Below are 18,347 nucleotides of genomic sequence, written 5' to 3' on the forward strand. Positions count from 1 at the left end.
GTTCTATTTCACTTCATCAATGAGAATTCATAGCAAAATATTCAAACTCTGCTGTTTTTTTCATATGCTTCTTCAGTTTGGAACAATAGTACAATGTTTATTTTAGTGGATCCAATTTTGTAAATCTTAATTAAAGCTTAATTTATTATTCCAAATCTTGTGGTGGTGAAACTTTGCAACACGAAAACACAGCCACCTTAACTTAAATAATAATAAAGCAATGTGGGGTTATGTAATTGTCCAGGAAAAATGTTGATGAACATATACCAGTGATTTAATATAACTTTGTTACAGTTATGTCATGGATTTTAAAAGCTGATCAGCTGGATATTCTTCAAACCTATCAATCTGCAGATTGAAAACTTGTCCAATCCTATACTCATACCAAACAATGGAAATACAACACACTATGGGTGGGGTTGGGGTTGGTTGGGGTGGTGGTGTATTCCCAGATAGTTTATTGAAATTAGGGTCATTTGGGGACAGAAAGTAATTTCCTTTACACCACATATTACATGTAAAGAATATTTTGTGCTTATAGAAGAGAAAACAATGAAGGGATGTTTGTTCTTAAAGAACATTATTTTCTTAAGGACCTTGAGTTTGATCCTGTCACCATCCTGTGGCTGATTGTGACTGATGTTTGGTCATTTGTCACAAACTGCAAAGAAATACCTGAGCAATACTGTAAAAAATATTGAAAACTGCTGAAGTCTTATGGCATTTTGCCTTACTATTCCTACATGGGTATCAAAAACTCAATATTCAATGTGAATGAAAAGCGTGGGCAAACAGAAAGACAGACCGTCACTTGTTTGGTTGGCATCTCAGTAATCATACACAGTATAAGTTTTGCAGTTTCATACAGTCTAGTACTATGTAGAGCTAAAAACAGACTTCCATGGTTCAAGCAAAGAATGTGAAGGGGGGGGGGGGGGGGGGGGGGGGGGGGGGGGGGGGGGGGGTGGGGGGGGGGGGGGGGGGGGGAACCAGTGTTTCATTTATAAATGTTCCATAACAATTATAAAGTGGTTAATAAATTTGATAGATTTGCATTTATGCATTGATAAAACTGTCAGCAACTATAACACTATGATACAGTAGTTGAATATGCAGCTACTGTGATTTGATGAAGAAGTTCCATTTTTGAAAACACCTACAAATTTATAGAATCTCCTTAAAATTAAATTATTATTATTATTATTAAAAGTCACTGGAAAGAGGGTGCATGGCACGGTAATTGTGAGTCTGGATGCTCTACGATGGGTCCCTTCATTGTGGTTCTATGTTGACAGCACCGGGCACGTGTTTTTTTGTGTGCCATTGTCCTTGACCACTCTGAGCAAACCTTGTGTGTCTTGTTCTACAAAGAAAACTTGTGTAGGAAAGCTGTCAACTGCTTTGAGATAATTAGGTTAAGTACAAACTAATAGAATAACAATTGGAAAAACTGTAATTATGTAAAATAGATTACTATAATTAGCATACATTAATACTATTTAAATAAATTACCATAGAGTGGTTGAATTGTTATCTATTTTTACTTGTCAACAGTTTTTATTCTAAACATTTGAAGTCGCAGTGTTTTCATAGTTCCTTCTTATCTGTGATTTTATATGCTGAACTGTCAAAATAAGCTTTGGATATTCCACGTGACCTGTTGTGTCTTATGGACTGCAGGGCGTGTCTTTTATACTGGGAAAATAGATGAATTACAGAATTTGTTCAGACTGTTGCACTGGTGTTTTTCCTCATGGAAAAAACCCCAAAACAATTGTATGTTTTCAAAGTGAGCAGTTTTTTGGTTTCATGAAGAAATAAACTTTTTTCAAGAAAATACTAATATTTACATAGCATCAGAATTTATTTTTGTATTTCTCACCAGCTATTGGTATCTGAGTCAATGCATTATACAGTTTTCATAGATATATGGAAAACTTTCACTACTATCTCTTAATGTTGTTGGCATTTGTGTGTCCTCTGTATGCTTTTTCTTTCTATAATCACAAACCTCAACATTTGTTTTTGGTTTCTATGGTCATTTTCTACGAAATTGGGGATGTAAAAACACATGTCTAGCTTAAATTATTTAGCAACATAGCTGGTGGGTACACATTTTCATAGCATGGCATTTTCCGTGTGCAGAGAATTCTACATGATTTGTATGGCTTGCCATTTAACCATGTTAACAGATCAGCTGCAGTACTCTGTTGACTGACATTTAAACATATTTCTGAGAGAAAAACACCTGGTTGAACTTTTTTGTGACATCAACAGTAAACAGAAGGAATCAAAACAATTTTGATCCCTGTCACCCCTAAAACTCACTTGAATCTACTTGTTTACAGTGTGTCAAATATACATAAATACCAGCAACTGGCGGTGAAATGGCTACAAGCATATGAAAATATAATTTTAATGAGAAGGATAGTTAAATATCGTAAACTACACCACTCATTAATTGAAATTTGCAAGTTTTCCTTGGTTCAAAAACAATAATTTTTGTTCAATTTCGGTGAAATTCCACTATAAAGATTTCTCTCCAATACCATATATACTAAGACTACATTAAAATTAAATATGAGAAAATTTAATTAATGTACAAAAATTGGCATTACTTGAAAGAGATTCACACATTGCTTTCAATAGCAGTTTCTTAAGACAATGGTTATTTATGTGCAATGTCAATGGACAGTAATACATTAAAATTATAAGGATATTTAGCATCAGCTGTAATATAATCTGCCAGATGACACATCATTGGATCTGTCGATATCACAGTAGGAAATCTGAATCACGTAATCACAATGAAGCTACACACCCACACACACGCACACACAACACATCAATAGCATCACAATACGGTAATAGCTTTTTTCTGGTACATATAGTCTCATTGACCAGGATTCGACATTTGGGCCAATGAACGCTTACAACATTCCATCTGGTAAAACCTGAAAAAAAAGATTAGTAAATCCTGTTAACCCTTTCAGTGTTGAACTTTGGTCTAGCCTCTTTGTTGTCCATGGCATAATTGGACTCGTTCATCAACACAAGGGGTGAAGAGAGTTGAGGTTTTGTAAAACCAAACTGCTTATCACTCAAAATGGACTGGGAAAATACAGGAACTATTTTTTTGAAAATAATTCATGGTAAATAAAAATGAATTAAAGCAAAACAAATATTTACATTCATTCCCGCCTTCCAAATTCGATATAATAGCTGCTGGTAAAGAGGACATTTTTTTTACGGTATTACGTCACATACAGTGATACATACATTAGTTCTTAAAGAACAAATACAGCCTTCAGGAAGTGTGTATGTTGATGACATTACACACACTGTTCCTGTTTTCTATGAAATAATGGCTCATCAATGGATGATGAGACATATTACAACGCTTGAATACACTATCATCTAAACCTTAAACTTGTAAATATTGTGAAAAATCCAACAAAATCAAACCATGTGCTTGAGCTAGGTTGTTGCAATGCCAGTAAAGGTCAATTATACTATATCTTGGTCACAGACAATTGACTAACTCAAATCAAAATATCACTGATTGGTTTTCTGTATGAATAAAGAATCACTTGGTTACTACAGGATGTTGTCACCGTGCCTATCCTTGTTTAAAGGTCAAAGGTGAGACTTTTTTCCCTCTGAGTCAACATTGCTGTATATGCTTGGATGCAAGTATTGTGTATTTGTTAATCATAATATCCACATGAAAGAAAGACCAACAGCTGGTTGAGCAGAAATGCTGGCATTGTCAACAAATACTTGGCAAAAGTATTTTATATTCTTCTCTATTTTTGTTATCCTTCGGTTTTCTGATTTACTACTTTTCAAATTATCCATCTTTGTGTCTACTTTGTTCATGTTCCCTGTTCATGTACACTTTTTTCAAATTCTTATAAGTGACAACTGTATTTAATTTCTATATCATGTTTTGAACAATTCAACATGGCTGAATAATGATTAAAGTGACACTGTACCAAACATCATCATACATGTTAATAGCATATTAGCCGCAGCATCATTATCAGTATCAATGAAATTTTCCCACACAATATTAGTTATTTATAACATTCACTGATAATTAAAGCAAATTTCACCTTAAAGTTTGATATTTCCATCAAAACTTTTCCACATGCTAATTAGTCATTCATGACCTGTGTCAAAGATAGAGCACATGGGTTCAACGTTTTATAGAAATTGTGGAATATCAATGTTTACACATTTTGTAAGTTTCATTCAACATAAACAGCTTTCAAAATATCCATTACATGAGTCCTTGTATCATTTCTTTAGGGTTTTCTTCCTGTTTTCTGAGAAATAAGACTATTTGTAGACATACATTATGTTCAGAACAAAGAACATGTGAATAATTATAAGAGCAGGAGTGGCCAGAATAGCTTGACATAACCCCTACTTGACCTTTGACCTCTTACACCTTAGTTTCAGTTGAGGAGGAGTAGAACAAGCAATAACATGTTACACACGTTACCATGGAAGCAACCTGGCTCTTTAACCTAATTAACTCTGTCTGATGTACCAAACTGGACAGACAGATTGTAATCAGTATGACATTAACAATTAAGCTAGAATATGTCTTGGAAATGGATATTTACTCTTCAAAGTTTTGCAACACTGGTTTGGTTAACCTCTTGTGGGGCCTTGTTTTGAAGCCCATGGAGTAGATGAAATTTTCGATGGTTTAGTGTCATGAAAAAAAAATTATTATGGCAGCCATTTTGAGTTTCAAGTGTTGTTAAATTTGGGGTAATTTGTTTCCCTAGTACCAAATTTTTGCACCGTGACCGCTGATTTTTATTCTTGATTTTGAATGAATCATTTAATGTTTCTTTAGGGAAAGTTTGAGCAAAATTGTAAGACTTTCAATTTCGAGGTCAGAACTTATATTTAAAAACATGGACATACACTAGAAGGCTGAAGTTACCTTTTCCATTTTGTTATCCTTTGGACATTCCATTTCCCCATGTAAACACTTGAAACAATATTGAAATATGGACAAGACATGGCTTGTTGCTTTTTTAAAAATCTTTTTACACAAATGATACAGTATTGAAATATGGATAAAAAATGGCACATTGCTTGTTTCAAATCTTCTCACTGAAAGTAGAAATTTACATTACCAATTTAGTGTAGTATTACTTGAATGGCATACAAAGTTTTCCAAGTACTGGGGTACAAGGTGAGAGGACAAAGAATTACATCTCATAGATTCTAACCATTTATTACTTTGTTTTTTTTTATGCTTTTCGTTTTGCCTGTGAACAAAACTATTTGCATAATTGGTCGGCATTTGAATCATAAATATCAACAAGCTGTCAAAACATGACTGCGCCAGCCCATGGAACATAAAACGACGTTTTGGTGTCCAGTCACACGGTAATCAATCACTCAGTACACAGAGCTGGTATTTGTTATCTCTAGGTCTGAACCTTCACCACTTGGGGGGTCACTGACCTTGGCTTTCAACCCAAATAAACGCTAACTGTTCAACTCTTTTTCAACTGAAACAGCAGACTTTTTTGAATTGTCTAAAAATACCACCATGCGAATCAATACTTGTGTTGACAATTTTTTCATTAAAAAAATCCTCGATGTATTATGCCACACAAGTTTTTTTATGGCCTGATAAATATGTTCCCTTTCAAATATGGCAAAGCATTATGTCAAAGGCAACATACCCTACACAGGTCATGCATTCTGTTTACACAAGAATAAACTGATGTATGTTTTACTTTGTTAATAGATGTGAAGACCTCTACTGCAACAATTTATGTGAAAATCTTTGATACCATCTGCTGTGTACTATCTATGTACTCAATGATAAACAACTTTACCAATGCCTCCAACATATTTGACCGATCAGAATGTGGGGTTGAGATGGAATACAAAAGCGATTTTCATTTCTGTAGGTATTTCTAAAATTGTTTTGCTGCAAAACTCATGTACCTACAGAACCCTTTGGAATCAGGGTCAGTATTTAAAAACGATAAAACAGGACCCAACAGGGAATAGATGTTTTTTGGGTCTTCAGGAAAATATAAGGTTATACCTGAACTTGGCCTAAAGTGACTTTTGAATCTTGCTTTCCCTATTTCATGAATTTTGTCATGAAACGTGTTTTAAATAGCTTAATGTTCTTTGAATACATTCCTTCCTGAAGAACTGTTCAACTTGCTAAGATGAATTAGAATTAGAGAAAAAAACTCATGTTTTCCGACCAAGCAACATAAAAATTCACAGTTACACAGATTAAATCCAGTTGTTCATAATCACGTGCTGTGACAGATGGTTGCAACAGACTGTTTGAGATACTCAGTAGAGATTTGATCATACCATACAAACCTATGGTACAACATATAAAAAAGAATTCAACCTCGGTTCTGAAATACTAATTAAAATATTTAATTTTGGTGACTGGAGTTGTTCTGAATATGAATGGTGAAACTTTAAAAAACTATTTCATCAAGTGTCACTGTTTCGAACGTTGTAAGAATACAGAAACAATGGTTGAAAATGTCATATTTTTTTGTGATGTCAACATAACCTGAAAGTAACGTTTAAGTTTACATCACCACTATTACTAGCAGAACACTGGCTATCATTTGTTGTATACATATCAGCAAAACTTGGCTTTGAACAGAGTTTTCTTGCCTTTCTAATAGTGTCCGAGTTGAATGTTGGAGAGTAACATCAGACGACATGGAATATAAATCACCTGTAACTATGGTAACAGATTAGAAAAGTTGAATGCATGCAGGGTTTTTGTAATGCTACACAAAAATGCATGATGATAAAATTTGAGAACAAAGACACCATAAGAGGCACCACCTTTATGCATGCCGGATTGCCTTCATTTTTGAAAGGTTAATGATAGGATTAATTTCACGACTCACAATTTCATTTCTTCAGTTGGTTGAACAACAAATTAAAGTTGGTTCCTGCAAAGATAAATTGGGATTAATCACATCATAAAGATTCATGATAAATTTGAATTTTTTTTATGCTCAGAAGCACATTATGCAAATCAAAATCCCAATTGTGGTGTCTTTCCCTCTGGACTTGCTGGAAAGTTGTAGATCTGGCAACTAGATCTTTGCCTTCACAATCATTCTGCTTCCATCTGCAACATATTTCAAGTGGTCCATATTATACATCAACACAGGCACTGATCCGAGTATTCCTGATAGAGAATCCATACAGAGATATACATTTTATGAAGAACCTGCAGATTTCTTCAGAGAGAGTTGTCATATGGTTTGCAACATGAACTCTGCCAACAGGATGTGTGTGATCTGAAACCACATTATGTTTCTTTCCTGATGGTGATCCATTTCTTCTTGTAGCACATTTGGTTCAGAAACTTGTCTGACACATAACAATGGCGCCCATTATCACACATTATATAGCTGCATTAACTTTCATTGTAGCAGATGTCTTTATAATACAGCAGCATATGTACCAAATGTATGACACCCATTTCCGTATGACAGTACATTTCAAAGATACAGTCAATAATATTATTGATATTTATTTTCATCTACTAGATTCTGTGAAGTCTTCTTGAGCACAAACCAAACTATTGCTCTATCATACCATAACACTTTAGCTTGGCTGTTTTCCTTGGTGGAGGGTCCAGGATGCTTTAATGTAGAGATCGCTTCATGATTCTGTTTCGTTGAATCAATTTTGTGTTGAGCCAATCTGTTTCTTTGATGGAAGCCGCAAGTAACAGCAACCGAGTGTTATGTTGAGTCCTTACATGTAAATTTGACACCAATCAGAACTGTGTGTGTATGGTTCAGCTAGCCAATGATAATCAAGTGATGAACTATCCAGCATGGCTAAAGTTGAGATGATGAACATGTAAAATTCCCATATTACATATTATAGTGCACTAGCTGGGACCATCATAGCATTTTTGCTGATTTTGAGTAGTTGCATTGTTGATTGTGTAAAATACAGAATGAAACATAAAACTATAAATATTGATTCCAGTTTGTTATATGCAGTGTCTAAACTACAGTAAGGACTGAGGGGCACATGGATAATAGTGGGCAAAATATTTGTTATTGTAATAAAGAAAATCACACTTTCTTAGGGAGCCCCCTTGCTTCAGGTTGCAATTTGACCCCCTAGGATCATGATGATTGTACAATTATTCAATGTGGGGCCCCAGTGTACTGCAGTCTTTCTAAGATTGTCAGCATTTCATCAATGTTTGCAGCCAATGCTGTTGTCCCTCAGCTATGCTGCAATACATAGAGCACCCAACTTGCCCAAACACTGCCAGTACAGCACATTCATGTCTCATAAAAAGATTCTGTGATACGTTCAGCAGTGGCAATGCTGTCTTCTTCAACCAGTATATGCTTTCCTTTAAAGGCAGAAAGCACCTCTGAGACAGAGACTCAGACTCTCCAAGTTTATCAATTCTTTTCTGATATACCACTTGTGGGGGTTCATTTTAAAGCTCTTGGTGTAAGAAAAATTTTCACTATCTTAGTTTCTATGAAAATTGAAAATTTTTCAACATTGAGTTAAAGCAGGGATGACAGCCATTTTAAATTTCAAATATCACGAAATCTTAGGTAATTTGTCTCTCTAATGCCAAAATTTGCAGGGTGAACCCTGATTTTTGTTCTTGATTTGGTAGGAGAGTGGTTGAAAGTTTCATTGAAGAAAGTTTGAGCAAAAGTTGAAGTCTTTCACTTTCGAGGTGCATACTACCTTAAGTTGACAACATATCATTTAATTCTCACGGGGTATTTCGTTTTTTTTCAAAAGGGAGGGGTACAATAGTAATATCACCAGAATAAACCACAAGAAGCATCACTTTTATTTATAAACCACAACAACATATTCATTATGTTCTTAACAGAAATTACCATATTTCTGTAATCTTTCTTTGTACAACCAATATCAAAAACTTTTCACAGACTAAACAAACTAAAAATGTCTCCATGGAATATTTGTTTAACATACCTTGTCTCAAGTAAAACCATTGCTCTAATGACATGAATGAAAGGTTGTGATAAACAGGCATTTTTCTGTATTTTCTACAACATCTATTGTCACATGGATGCATTGTCAATCACTGGAATTACAAATAATTTGCATTGTTTATGTTGATACCACTTCAACTCAGACCCTGAATACGTGGAGTTTACACTGTTGAACTGTCTCTGTTTAAAACTAACTGCATTAGGAGTTCTGCACACTCCAATTGTCGTGGCCTGCACATAATTCTTTCACATTGGATTGAAAACAAATAATTTCTTTTCAAAAGTGTGATGTAATGTTGAATTGAGAATAAAATACTGTTGTGTGAATTCAAATACATGTAACACAGTGCTATTGCTAGGCATTTTCTTCTGTAAATCACCCTAGAGTTAACATTGGCAATTTCTTTATAAACTACACAGAAACTGCATTGAATCGTTGTAAGTATTTGTAAATTTCTCATCTCAATACTTACAAATACTGTGTATCTAACAAAACACCAAAAAGTTGACACAGTAAGATAACACCTTTCCATTGTTCTTAACAGCAACAAATTGCCTGGTCAACTTTAAGAAAAAGAAAATGAAACTCTAAAGGCTTAATAAATACAGCTATTATCAGCTGCCCACATGGCCATCCACATTGACAAAATAGATCATCACCAGCTTTACTCAACTGTCAACAAACATCTCAGGTATTCATTTTTTAAATGAATACCTCATGTATTATGTATTATTTATTTATTTTTTTTTTGTATTGCAGCTGTAACTTTTAATAATATTTTCATGTTTTTTCATGGAAAACAATTACATTTTGTTATTCTCCTCCCTAAAGCATGTTGTATCCAAAATACAAAGTAATGAACTTGCAAACACAACACATTGTATTAAATTTGCCATATTATTGTTAAAATGACCTAAATTCTGGTGTAAACAATAAGGCCATATAAAGAAACTGTGAATTTCTGCTAACATGCCTCCAAAAATTAGACTGGGTAGGTTGGAGCAATTTATTTTTCATTTTTGTTGGCTGAGACCCATAAAATATGGAAAAATTTTGAGTACTCAAAATATTTTGAAAATGCAAAAACTATTGTTGTGCAAGGATTTTGACAGAAGCATCATTTCATTTGCATATCATTGCACTGTATTGTCATTAGGGAGCCGCCATTATTTACAGCTGGGGTGGGGGTCGGGTCGGAGGAATCTGAGGAGGGGTCACTCAAAAAATTGAAAGCTGGGAGGGGTTGCTCAAAATGTGGAGAGAAAGAAGTGGGGTTCTCAATTTTTAGGCAAAATGAATTGAAAGACCTCTCAGATTGCACATTTCACATACCAATTTCTCAAAATTTTCGGAGTGAGAGAGGAGACACCCCCATCTCATGCTCTCCCCCTTGGGGTGTTCTAACAGTTTTACTAAGTAAAAATACAAATTGAAAACACCTGACAGAGATTGCACCAGACTGCATCATTGCACACGTCAATTTCTCAAAATTTTCCATGCAAGAGACAGGACAACTCTCTCTGATACTTCCCCCCCCCCCCAATTTAGCCTCCTGTGTGTAACCCCCCTTCTACTTTCAAATTCTGCCCTGTCAGATATCTTAGTAAAATCTATGTCATGATACCCATCCAAAGTAAACAATACTATATGGTTGGATATTGGTTGTAGTGTGAACTTTTATATGTACATTTTTTTGCGACTTTAAATTTTCCTTTGTTGGTTTCTCTTTTTTCAACCGTCATGAGATATAACCTATGATAATCTAGCAGGGTACACCAGGATTTGAAAGGTCTGTACTATTGCTGTATTTTTGTAAATTTTACAAATACATGTATTGATATTTAACTTTTCTAAGAGGGGGTGGGTCAGTCAAAATTTCTGTGTTGGAGGGGGAGGGTTACTCAAATTCATCATGGTTGGCAGAAAGGGTTACTCGAAATTTCATTTTCTGACGAAATTCCTCTGAACAACCCCCTTCCCCCCCCCCCTTGGTCATAAATAATGACGGCTCTCCTAAAGGCACCCTTCTTAATCCCAGGTTCCCGCAATAACAAATGTGTCGACAGCTTATTAACAGTTTGTCATTCTTTTGTTTTCCATTGAATATTTCATCAAGTAAATAATATTTATTTAGATAAATCTGATAATTGAGCGGGGCTTTAAAACTAGTTCACATCATTTCAATTTTACAATTTCAAAGTCTCATGACCTCACAAATTATCTCAGGTATTCAGTGTCCACCGAGATGCTCAGAAGATGGTAGTGTTTTTTTGTTTACTTATCTGTGACTATTTCTCTCGCAATCAGCTCTTTCATGATTTCATTGCTGCCTCCGTAGATGGGTTGGAGTCTGGCGTCCACATACGCCTTGGCGATCGGGTACTCCCACATGTAACCCCACCCACCATGCAACTGTACACATTCATAGGCGATCTTGTTCTGCAAGTCTGTGGTCCTGTGTATCATGAGATTGAGAATTTAGCATGTCACTGAAATGTTGATACTGTGGCAATGAATTACCAGCAGATCATGTTACCTATCACTTTATGCATTAAAATGGTATCTAGACAGTTACCTATCGAACATTTTCTACCCACCAAGGGGGATGGGTAAGTATCAAGGGATTACATGGACATTTCCTGGAGTTACCTATCTTATAAACATCAAAAGACAAAGCTTGCTAGAATTTGACAATTGAAGAATTCAAATTTTGACATAAGTAAGAACATACAATTGATGTACTGCAGTACGTGCTGCACATTTCACATGGCAAACCCAGCACGTTGCATTGTTAATGTGACATTTTCGTCGGTTGCCCACGATTATAGTTCATGTTCTTTGAGTCACAAAATTATGAACGTATCAGAACTCCTCTCATTAAAATGTGGGAAACTATCCTTATATTTTTCTTGTTCCATGCACATTTTTGTTTAGAGTTTGATTTTGAATCGCTGTTTTTGAAAAGTCAAGATTGTATTTCTCATAATTCAACTTTTGAACTTGGTTTTGCAACACTGCTTTGTGGAAGGATGGCCTGAAGTACAGATGAACAGATGATCAATCTCCTTCAGCAAACACTACCAGTAGTGCAGAGGAACAAAACTCTTTACATGGGTCAAGAGGCTTGACCTACGGAACACAGTCTTCGCAAATACTCATGAAAGGCACATGACAACGACCTTCACAGTTCTAGTAGCCCTAATTATTTAACCCTTTCACCACAATGGTTTGGCCCAGACTTATAGCTAGCAATGGTAACTGTGGGCCTGTGTACAGGGTACTGGGGGGAAGAACAGGTTAAAAGTGTTTTGAAATAATATTTGAAACCCAAGTTACTAATGGAAAACCAGTTTCATGACAGCTTTTTGAAATGGTGAGTCATCTGAACAGTGTATGCCCTTCAAGTGCAACCATTTCCTGTCAAATCCTGGTAGTCCAACATGGCGGGTAGAATCAGTGTAAATTGATATCATCGTTTTGCCTCACTGTTACAAGAAAGTATCATTCCTTTCATGTGTATTTAAATAAAAAATAGCGTCAATGACACTGTAGCTCCCATCCTGGACTATTTAGTGTTTGTTCTCTGGTCAGATATTTGAACAGGATAAAGTGCATGAAGTGAAAATACTTAAATGAAATGTACTGGAGACAGTGAAATATGTTTAATGTAATTATTCAGAATATAAAATGAAAAAAATACAGAATTAGATATATCGAATACTGTGATACAACCATTAACTCAACAAGTCATTTACAATGACATAGTCCCCACTTGTAAAAGGAGTATTAGTCTTGATGGGGCAGGAAAATGTGGTCATTAAGAAGTATCACTGGGGTGTATATGTTGAGATCTATGGGCACATAGGTCTATGTTGTTGTTCCCAATTTGAAACACATGAGGCATGTCTAAGTTATGGTTCTAAATCGGGAAAAAAGATCAGACCTCTAGCAGTATTGGCCAGCCAAGAAATACATATGCGCATTATAAATGAGGTACAAGATGTGACATCTTAAGGTCTAATATCCTATCAAAATTGGAGGGTATAGAACTTGTGGTTACTGAAATATGCATATATATGTATAATCAAAGTCAAAGGTCATCGAGGTCACATGACATTTTGAAAAAAAAAATTATATTGCTAATTAATCCCTATATGCCAAAATATCAGATCTCTAGCTCTATTCGCTTGCCCAGAATTAGAGGTGTACATAATTAATGAGGTAAAGCGTGTGTTGTCATAAGGTCTCCCATCCTACTAAATACAAAGGACATAGCACTTGTGGTTACTTATTTATTAACATAAACATATATTTTAGGTAAAAGGTCATCGAGGTCACATGACATTTGGTCAAAAAATTTCTCGTCTATAGTTATCCCTATATACCAAAAATCAGACATCCAGCTCTATTGGCTCGCTCAGAATGAGATATGTGCATAATTATTGAGGTACAGTCATAAGGTGTCCAATCATACCAAATATGAAGGGTGTAGCACTTGTGGTTACCGAGTTATGGAAAAATATGTATATTTGAGGTCAAAGGTCACCGAGGTCACGTGACATTTTGTCAAAAAAATTGTTTTGCTAAGTTATCCCTATATACCAAAAATCAGACCTCTAGCTCTATTGGCTCGCTCAAAATTAGATATGTGCATAATTAATGAGGTACAATATGTGGCGTCATAAGGCGTCCCATCATACCATACATGAAGGCTGTAGCACTTGTGGTTACTGAGTTATGGACAAATATGTATATTTGAGGTCAAAGGTCACCGAGGTCACGTGACATTTTGTCAAAAAAATTGTATGCTAAGTTATCCCTATATACCAAAAATCAGACCTCTAGCTCTATTGGCTCGCTCAAATTAGATATGCACATAATTAATGAGGTACAATATGTGGCGTCATAAGGTGTCCCATCATACCATACATGAAGGCTGTAGCACTTGTAGTTACTGAGTTATGGACAAATATGTATATCTTAGGTCAAAGGTCACCGAGGTCACGTGACATTTTGTCAAAAAAATTGTATTGCTAAGTTATCCCTATATACCAAAAATCAGACCTCTAGCTCTATTGGCTCGCTCAAAATTAGATATGCGCATAATTAATGAGGTACAATATGTGGCGTCATAAGGTGTCCCATCATACCATACATGAAGGCTGTAGCACTTGTGGTTACTGAGTTATGGACAAATATGTATATTCGAGGTCAAAGGTCACCGAGGTCAAGTGACATTTTGTCAAAAAAATTGTTTTGCTAAGTTATCCCTATATACCAAAAATCAGACCTCTAGCTCTATTGGCTCGCTCAAAATTAGATATGTGCATAATTAATGAGGTACAATATGTGGCGTCATAAGGTGTCTCATCATACCATACATGAAGGCTGTAGCACTTGTGGTTACTGAGTTATGGACAAATATGTATATTTGAGGTCAAAGGTCACCGAGGTCACGTGACATTTTGTCAAAAAAATTGTTTTGCTAAGTTATCCCTATATACCAAAAATCAGACCTCTAGCTCTATTGCCTCGCTCAAAATTAGATATGCACATAATTAATGAGGTACAATATGTGGCGTCATAAGGTGTCCCATCATACCATACATGAAGGCTGTAGCACTTGTGGTTACTGAGTTATGGACAAATATGTATATTTGAGATCAAAGGTCATCAAGGTCACATGACATTTTGTCAAAATATCCGAGATATATGCGTGAACGGATGGACTTACGGATGGACGAACAGACGGACATGACCCAATCTATAAGCTCACTGGACTTCATCTGTGGGGACTAAAAATTGTGTCACTGCATCCTTTTTGCAATATGAATACGATGAGAAACTAAATTTTTATTTTTCGTGGCCTTATACATGGGAGTCTATGGAGATCTGCCTTATACATGGGAGTCTATGGACGTGTAAACTAAAATATGCAAATTTCACCACGATTTGCCCAAATTTGGGAAAGGTCACTCCTATGCACTTCCATACCAAGTTTCAAATCAATCGGACTTGTGGTTTCAGAGCAGGAGATTTTTTGACCAAAAATGGGAGAAAATTACAAAAAAATTCATGAAAAATAGCAAGTCCAAGATACTGACCCAAGATGTGCACAATCATTTCATGTCAGCCCAAAGTACTTACATGCTAATTTTTCATGTAATCTGCTCAGTGGTTATTGAGTTTTTTCAATTTGCACTGTTTTTACATTTTTTCACTTAATTTGCATATTTTTGGCAATGACAACTTCATTTGAACAAAATCTCATCTACAGCCCATCATCCATGTACACACCAAATATCAAGATGAAATGTACAGCGGTTTTGGAGTTTTTGATGTTGACAGACAGACATACAGACATACAGACATACAGACATACATACATACAGACATTTCCCTAGCCTATAAGAATAGCTTCCATTGCCATATATACATATGGCTATGGGAGCTAAAAAGGTAAGAAATTCTGAGGTTAGATCAAAATAGATATTGATAAAAGAAATACAAAAAATTTATTTATGTATAAAAACTTGCTGCCATCACACTATTGACAAACCCAATTAACCTGCTCACCCCACTTCCAAGTAAACAGGTCCACAATCACCATTGATAACAATGGATTTAGACCAAACCATGGTGGTGAAAGGGTTCAAATTCCATGAGCCATAACTTTGATGTATTTTCCATAGTAAATTTTCTGTTTGTAAAATGCATTTTCTTGTTCCATTCTGAAAAGGCACGTTGATACACCCAGAGTTTGACTTGAAAGCATTTTCTGTTTGTAAAATACATTTTCTTGTTCCATTCTGAAAAGGCATGTTGATACACCCAGAGTTTGACTTGAAAACATTTTCTGTTTGTAAAATACATTTTCTTGTTCCATTCTGAAAAGGACATGTTGATACACCCAGAGTTTGACTTGAAAACAGCCTGAATGGTTCTAATTTTGACAAAATGAATTTTAATCCTGACTAAAATTCATTTGTGAGCAAAATAATTGAATATGGTATACAAGAGCACTTGCAGTGCTAAGTCTTTCCTACTTCAACATACTTTCAGATGAAGAATATGACAATAGATTTTCTTGTTGAGCAAGAATATTATTAAAATATAAGTTACAGATCATTTTCAAAACGTCTCTAAAGAAAAATCTGGAACTCACCAATATTTTGCCATAGATGCTGTAGCTGTGTCTAGTTTGCCTTCATCAAGAAGCTGAATGCAATTGTCAATAAATGTCCTTCCGACACAAATCTCTGACTTCATCTCAGCCATTTTGTGTTGAACAGTCTGTTGAAAGTACAAGATGTTAAAATCCTATTCACACAGGAAACTTTGGTGTTGTGCATCTTGGGAACACACTTATTGTAGAAACATACTAATTAAGCCGTGAAAAGTGGATCTCAAGCACAGCTTTTAAAATTACATTTTTCTGGATGAAATGCAAAGATTATTAAAGAGCTGTTCGTAATATCACAAAACAACCCGAAAATAGATGTCGCCAAATTTTTGCCAAAAGTGCCTTCAGACAACAGTGAAGAATATTCTTTATCATGAGATGAGCAAATGAAGGGAGTTATTTAAATCTTTCACTGCTATCAAAAAGTTGACGCGAGTTTGATAACTTTGACAGCTAATTCAGATATCAGCTTTACAAGATGCTTTCTAGATGTGAACAAAGCTAGTTGTCCTAGGTATGCAGTGTTGCAGCCAGGAATTTTAAATCAGGGGACACCATGTCCCACTATCGTTTATTTTTAGGGACATTTTGCACATTTTGGGGGACAACATGTTGCAGTTGTCAATCAAATTTTGCATATTTTGTAACAAAGTAGTTTCACACAAAAAAGCAAAGTTATCGAGACCACGTCGCTATGCTTGAATTTCAGGCAAGTATTCCATATCTGCCGCCAATCAGAGCTCAGTCAGACTACAAGCAAGTTATGATATCAAGTGCAGCGTTCTAATTACTTTTAATCATAGCTCAAAAAGTAGGTAAATATAAGCCTCAAAATAATCATGCAAAACAAAGGTAATCGTCAGTAATAGATATTACTTTCAGACTGAACCAAACACAGTTGACTCATGAGTGCGCCCAAGGTGACCCGCAGTATGTTTAAATCAGTATCAGTATCATAATTTATTCTCTAATGTATGTTTAAAAATAAAAATACACCAGAAATCTCATGAACGCAGGACAGTTGGTTCTATTTTGGGGACATTGTCGCAAGGGCGCGTCCTGGTGGCAACACTGGGTCTAGGACTATCAATGCAAGCTTTACAAGATGCTTTCTAATGGTAAACAAAGTCAGTTGTCCCACATATGGGACTACCAGATTGCTTTGATGGGGCAACTGTATTTGCAATACAGCTTGTCTAGCAGAAGAACTATGATCATTGTTGCTGTATAACTCTGACAAAGGACAACTAGACCAGCATTCTGCAAGACCACTGTCTATTTTTATAACATGTCACAGAAATCAACATATGATGAATATATTTATTCATCACTGCCTATTTTTCTCAACAAACTTCCTATATCAAAAATGTTTTACAGCAGTTTCTGAGAAAGAACGTATTATCATTTCTTTTCTGATTGTCATTTCCAATTTCATGAAATTCACTTTACAAAGACATATGAGAATGTTGTTACCTGCAAATGTGCTATGGTTTTACCAAAGGCTTTTCGGCCCCTGATATAAGCCCTTGTTTCTTCAAACATATATTCACAGTGTGCCATTGCCATTATACCTATGAGAAGTCTCTCTCGTGGTAGTTCATTCATCAGATAATAGAAACCGCGGTTTTCTTTCCCAAGTAGGGCACTGGAAGGAAGTCGAACATCTTCAAAGAAAAGTTCAGCTGTGTCCTGTAAGAAGATGAATATTTTCAGTATAACAGAATTTTGTAATAATTAATCAGTAACATACTCCCTCCCAGCCCACAATGGATGAAAGCAACTTTACATGACATAATGTATGAGGTGAAGCTGAGTTAATTATTACGTGCAAAGTTTGCTTGAGTCCATTATGGGCCTGAATTGAGGGAGTACATTGCTATTATCTGGGGCGATAGTGCAGGATAATTGGATACATTATCAGTAATAATCTGAGGGTTTGATGTTTCAAAATTCGCTGGTATTGACAAAACTGTAATATAATTAATGAATAAATAATGATAATAATTAATTATAATTACCTGCATAGGACCATATAAATGCTGGAATATTACAAATTGCATAATTCACCTTATGTTTTACATAGAATGCTCTGTCCACTGAAAACAATACACTATTGTACACCTGC

The 18,347-nt window shown here is 35.4% G+C and overlaps 1 protein-coding gene across 1 annotated transcript in view; it reads right to left on the reverse strand.

The window, feature by feature from the left end:
- Positions 1-11,197: 11,197 nt before the first annotated feature.
- The window catches only part of LOC139116774 (long-chain specific acyl-CoA dehydrogenase, mitochondrial-like), a 42,583-nt gene continuing 35,433 nt past the window's right edge, over positions 11,198-18,347 (reverse strand). The window contains exons 7-9 of the mRNA XM_070679428.1: positions 17,696-17,911; positions 16,205-16,332; positions 11,198-11,494 (exon numbers count right to left, since the gene is read on the reverse strand). Coding sequence (XP_070535529.1) covers positions 11,314-11,494; positions 16,205-16,332; positions 17,696-17,911 — 525 coding nt within the window. The 3' untranslated portion in view covers positions 11,198-11,313. The remainder of the gene's footprint in view (positions 11,495-16,204; positions 16,333-17,695; positions 17,912-18,347) is intronic.

Source organism: Ptychodera flava, chromosome 18 (genome assembly GCF_041260155.1).
Source record: "Ptychodera flava strain L36383 chromosome 18, AS_Pfla_20210202, whole genome shotgun sequence".
Taxonomy (NCBI): Eukaryota; Metazoa; Hemichordata; class Enteropneusta; family Ptychoderidae; genus Ptychodera; species Ptychodera flava.